The sequence below is a fragment of the Canis lupus genome, chromosome X (assembly GCF_003254725.2).
Source record: "Canis lupus dingo isolate Sandy chromosome X, ASM325472v2, whole genome shotgun sequence".
Classification (NCBI taxonomy): domain Eukaryota; kingdom Metazoa; phylum Chordata; class Mammalia; order Carnivora; family Canidae; genus Canis; species Canis lupus.
Window position 1 is genome coordinate 64,835,742 of NC_064281.1, and position 6,000 is coordinate 64,841,741.

Consider the following 6,000-nt stretch of genomic DNA (forward strand, 5'->3'; position numbering starts at 1 on the left):
GACAGAGATTAGGATTGCACTTGCTGTGATGAGCACTGAGTGTTGTATGGATATGTTGAATCACTATACTGTACACCTGAAACTAATATTTCACTGTATGCTAACTAACTGGAATTTAAATAAATTTTTTAAAGAACAGAGAATTCTCTTCTTTTGATAATAGCTATCAAAAACATAGAAAATGTCACAATTTCTCATTAAGTCAAGAAACATTAAGATCAAGAATAAGATTAGGGTACATGAAAGACATCTTTGTTTCTTCTTTTTCTTTCACAACCTTTGTTGGATCTGGTCTTCTAATATTTCACCATGTCACTCAGAATAAGTGTCAAAATTCTTACAATTGTCAACAAAATCATAAATAATTTGACTTGGTGTTCTCTTTTTTCAAGATTTTATTTATTTATTCATGAGAGACACGGAGAGATAGAGAGGCACAGACACAGGCAGAGGAGGAAGCAGGCCCAAGCAGGGAGCCCAATGTGGGACTCAATCCCGGCTCTCTAGGATCACACCCTGGGCTGAAGGTGGCTCTAAACCACTGAGCCACCCAGGCTGCCCTTGGTGTTCTCTTTGATCTCATCTTATTTTCCTCCTCATCAATCTGACCCAGTCCCTTTGGCCATCTTGCTTTTCCTAGAACATCCCAGCAATATTATCTAGGTTCTGCCTTGATATCCCCCCTCTCCCTACAATATTATTTCCTCAGATTTCCAAATGGCTAATTCTTTCCTTCAAATATTTGCTCAAATGTCTATTTCTCAAAGAAGCTAATGTAACCATACTATTTAAAATTGCAACAATCGGGATCCCTGGGTGGCGCAGCGGTTTGGCGCCTGCCTTTGGCCCAGGGCGCGATCCTGGAGACCCGGGATCGAGTCCCACATCGGGCTCCCGGTGCATGGAGCCTGCTTCTCCCTCTGCCTGTGTCTCTGCCTCTCTCTCTCTCTCTGTGACTATCATAAATAAATAAAAAATTTAAAAAAAAAAATTGCAACAATCTCTACCCCCTGCACTCCAATTTTATCTCATCTATTTTTTTCTATAGAATTTGCTACCTTCAGTTATATAATATAATTATGTTTACTGTGTATATCCTCTGGTAGAATGCAATATCTATGACATCAAAACTCTTAATTTTGTTTACTAATATATCTGAAATTCCCAAGATAGTGGTTGGCATTCAACATTTATATAATAAGTAAATTAGTATGACATTTTTTAGAAAATTAGCAAGAAATGAATCAAAGAATTGCTGGGCAGTTTTAAAAATCCAGATGACACTAGGTAGTATAATTTTTATTGTGCTCAATTCATTCATCCAAAGAGAGTGCAGAGAACTATCTGTCAAAAAGCTATCTATCAAGGTGATATTTGACCTGGTCATGAAAGATAAGAAATATTGTGAAAGGCAAAGATAGTGGGGAAATTTCTCTCCAAGAAAATCCAACTAGTTAATGAGAGAGCCAGTCTATAAAATTACATCATTAGATACAAAATAACAGTATGATATTTAAAGATGATATTAACTGAAGTAAAACAAAATTTCCAGACAGAATCCCAAGTGAATGGTGAGAGAGACACAGGGTTGGCCACTGACAGAAGCATAATGAAAGTCTAAGGGGCATAAAAGCAGCAGAAGATTGTGATATCTCTACATGAGCTTTTTAAAAAAAATACTAAACTATAAATGGAAAGAAGATGAACCAACCTCTGATTTTTTAATAGTCTTATTTTAGACTATTCTTTCTTGTCTATTGTATTACTGTGTTGCTATGCTGTTGCTTTGCTATGTTTCAAATATGCAACTACTCTACTTATCTCCCCTAATTCACCATTAGTTTTGATTTCTTATTAACTTTTGGCCATCAGGAACTAACTCAACTTCCAAGATTCCCTTCCTTAGACAATGTTTCACTTTCTGGAAAGTCCCAGAAACTCAAAACCCTTTCCTGCATGGAAAAAATTCTACCACTTATTATTTCCTGAATTATTGTAATAATTTCTTACTAAGTTATTACAAACTTAATTTTGATTACTATCTTAGTTCAGGTTGCTATGACAAATATCATAGACTGGGTGGCCTAAAGAAGACATATTTCTCACAATTTGGTAGACCATCAGTGCACAATTATGGTACAAGAGCGGTGGACTTCTGGTAAAGGACCTCTTCTTGGCTTGTAGACACCATTTTCTTGACATATTCTTGCATGGCATAGAAAGAGCTCTGGTCTCTTTATTTCCTTATAATGGCAACAATCCCAACATGAGGGATCCATCTTTATGACTTCATCTGAACCTAGTTACCCACTAAAAGTCTCTACCTCCAAATACCATTACATTGGGGATTAGGGCTTCAAAATGTGAATTTTAGGGGAACACAAATATTCAGTCCACAGCTGTTTCCCTTCAAGTGTTAACTACAGTTTAATTGAAGCATTTACAAATCTAAAAGCCAAGGGGCACTGGGTGGCTCATTCAGTTAAGGGCCCTACTCTTTGTTTCAGCTCAGGTCATGATCTCAGGGTCCTGAGATTGAGCTCACATCAGGCTCCATGCTCAGCATGGGTTCTGCTTGCCCCTCTCCTCTGCTCCTCCCACCACTCTCCTTTTCTCATAGATAAATACAATCTCTAAAAAAATTATTTTAAAAAATATATTTATTTATTTTTTTCTCTATTTCATGAAAGACAGAGAGAGAGGCAGATACATAGGCCGAAGGAGAAGTAGGCTCTGTGCAGGGCGCCCAATGTGGGACTAGATCCTGAGACTCTGTGATCACACCCTGAGCGCAAGGTAGATGCTCAACCGCTGAGCCACCCAGGTGTCCCTAAAAAAAAATTCTTAAAGCCAAAATATAAATGAATTAATTTAAAATGTTTGGATTTGGGGTAATGTGAAATGCATTTCTAGTGCATCTCCCAAATCACAATATATAGATGAAAGTTATCCCACCTATATTTAAGGCTTGGCACAGTTAATACTTCATCCTAAATATTTGGGAAGCATCATGATGTAGAAAAAAAATACTGAACTGTAAATCAAGAGTTAGTGATAAGATGTATTTCTGAGAGTAAAATAAAGATACACATAACAAATGGCCAAGAAACAAAAATGTAATTTATACAGGAGGAAATAAATATGTATAAGAAACAAAATTATTAAAAATATTTACCATGGTTAATAATCAAAGCAATCCTATGAGATCATTTCTCATATAATAATGAAATAAAAATTAAATAATGTATACCTAAATTATATAAATATAACAAATTTTATATGTATTATGTTTGTAAAATATCTTACATATATATCTTACATAGAGGTGGTGAGGCTTTAGGGATTGTGGCACGTTTATTCACTGTTGACTGCAAAAGAGGAATAGTGTAAACTGTTTAACCTTCTATGAAGGAAGAGTCATAAATGGAGCAATACTATTTGATTCAGTAATCCCATTATTTTAAATGTATTGTAATAAAGATATCAGCAGAAGGAAAAGCAAACTCTAGGAATAAAGACTGCAATACTGTCTGTAACAGAAAAACTTTGGAATTAAACTAAATATATGAAATCAGGAAAATGGTTTAGTGAAATATATTACATATAATAGCATGCATTCATTGACATGATAATTATAAAACCTTGATAATTAAAGGGGAAATCTAATACTATCCTGGTATAAAACTGAAGCAGGAAAAAATATTATGGGATCACAACTAAGCAAATATCTGCATCCTTCTGAACAAAGATAGTAGTATGCAAATATTAATATAATTAATTCGTGTGGTGGAATTTGGAGTGACTATCAGTTATTTTATTTTATTTTATTTTATTTTATTTTATTTATTTTAAAAAGAAAATAGATTTTATTATTTAAAGCCATTTTAAGTTTACAGAAAAATTGAACCGAAGGTACAAGTGCCCCCATATATATCTCTCCCTGCCCTCGCTGCCACCCCACTTTCAGTTTCCTCTGTCATTAACATCTTGCATCAGTATGGCATGTTTGTTACAATTACGAACCTAAATTGATACATTATTATTAACTAAAGTTCATGGTTTTTTTTTTTCAGCTCTGTGAATTTTATTTTATTTTATTTTTATTTTTATTTTTCCTTTTTTTTTTTATTGGTGTTGAATTTACCAACATACAGAATAACCCCCAGTGCCCGTCACCCAATCACTCCCACCCTCCGCCCTCCTCCCCTTCTACCACCCCTAGTTCGTTTCCCAGAGTTAGCAGTCTTTACGTTATGTCTCCCTTTCTGATATTTCCCACACATTTCTTCTCCCTTCCCTTATATTCCCTTTCACTATTATTTATATTCCCCACATGAATGAGAACATATAATGTTTGTCCTTCTCCGACTGACTTACTTCACTCAGCATAATACCCTCCAGTTCTATCCACGTTGAAGCAAATGGTGGGTGTTTGTCATTTCTAATAGCTGAGTAATATTCCATTGTATACATAAACCACATCTTCTTTATCCATTCATCTTTCGATGGACCCCGAGGCTCCTTCCACAGTTTGGCTCTTGGGACTTCATCAAGATAAGAAGCTTTTGCACAGCAAAGGATACAGTCAACAAAACTAAAAGACAACCTACAGGATGGGAGAAGATATTTGCAAATGACATATCAGATAAAGGGCTAGTTTCCAAGATCTATAAAGAACTTCTTAAACTCAACACCAAAGAAACAAACAATCCAATCATGAAATGGGCAAAAGACATGAACAGAAATCTCACAGAGGAAGACATAGACATGGCCAACATGCATATGAGAAAATGCTCTGCATCACTTGCCATCAGGGAAATACAAATCAAAACCACAATGAGATACCACCTCACACCAGTGAGAATGGGGCAAATTAACAAGGCAGGAAACAACAAATGTTGGAGAGGATGCGGAGAAAAGGGAACCCTCTTACACTGTTGGTGGGAATATGAACTGGTGCAGCCACTCTGGAAAACTGTGTGGAGGTTCCTCAAGAGTTAAAAATAGACCTGCCCTACGACCCAGCAATTGCACTGCTGGGGATTTACCCCAAAGATTCAGATGCAATGAAATGCCGGGACACCTGCACCCTAATGTTTATAGCAACTATCAGTTATTTTAAATACATTTTGTGTTTTCATACTATGTTACCAATTTAAAATATTCTAGTCCTTTAAAATAGTTGTGAGATCTTAGACACATAATGTACGTCGATAGGACTTGATTCCTACATAAATGTTAACGGTATGATGAGTATTCAGTACTTCTCATTTTTAATGAACATTAAGATGACCAAGGGAAGTTGTTGAACATGCAGATTGCTGACTCCATCTTAGCCCTTGACTTGATAAGTCAGGGGTGGTGCATTTTTAATAAAAAATAAAAATTATATATAAGTTTCACTTACAACATTATGTGTTTTGATGCAGTCTCTAGAAAAAAATGGGAACTCTCTATAATTAAGATAAATAAAATCTTCCTCTTTCTCTCTTTTTTTTTTACCTTATTTCTCAGCCTGAAGCAAAGTGGATTCATAAGCTTCTTTAAAAAACAACTGAGCGCTTGGTTTCACAGAATGGCCTTACCATGGTAAATGCTGGCTACTCTCGAGTGAGCATTTCTGCTTCTGTGGAACTGTAATAAATAAAAACAAGTCTTACGTGAGTCCCAGGAGCTAATTTTTTTCGTGTAATTTATAGAGGTGATTTTAGAGGTATATGCTGTACTTATAATGTGCTTGAAATACTCAAGCCAAATTGCTGTAGCATTTTACTCCATGTTCTTGAAACTAATTTGGAAACCGTTTTTGAGTTTAGGTTAAAACTTACCAATCTTCCTTTTGATACCCTTATCATGTGTTTTTAAATATATATTTTACTTTAGCATTAAGAAAAAGTAAACAGAATGGAAAGAACCAGATCTTTTATGCCTCTAAAAGAAATAGAAAACTCTATGTAGACAGTAATAACCACTTCCTCCATACATAAGCAAACCACTAAA

The 6,000-nt window shown here is 35.3% G+C and overlaps 1 protein-coding gene across 6 annotated transcripts in view; it reads left to right on the forward strand.

The window, feature by feature from the left end:
* CYLC1 (cylicin 1) overlaps positions 1-5,664 on the forward strand; it is a 134,759-nt gene extending 129,095 nt beyond the window's left edge. For all 6 annotated transcript variants that reach the window (XR_004813018.2, XR_007409410.1, XM_049107596.1 and 3 more), the window contains one exon: positions 5,515-5,664. Coding sequence is in view for 4 of the 6 variants with exons in the window: in XM_035711887.2 (XP_035567780.1) it covers positions 5,515-5,547 (33 nt within the window). In the remaining 2 variants the exon portion in view is untranslated. The remainder of the gene's footprint in view (positions 1-5,514) is intronic.
* Positions 5,665-6,000: the final 336 nt, after the last annotated feature.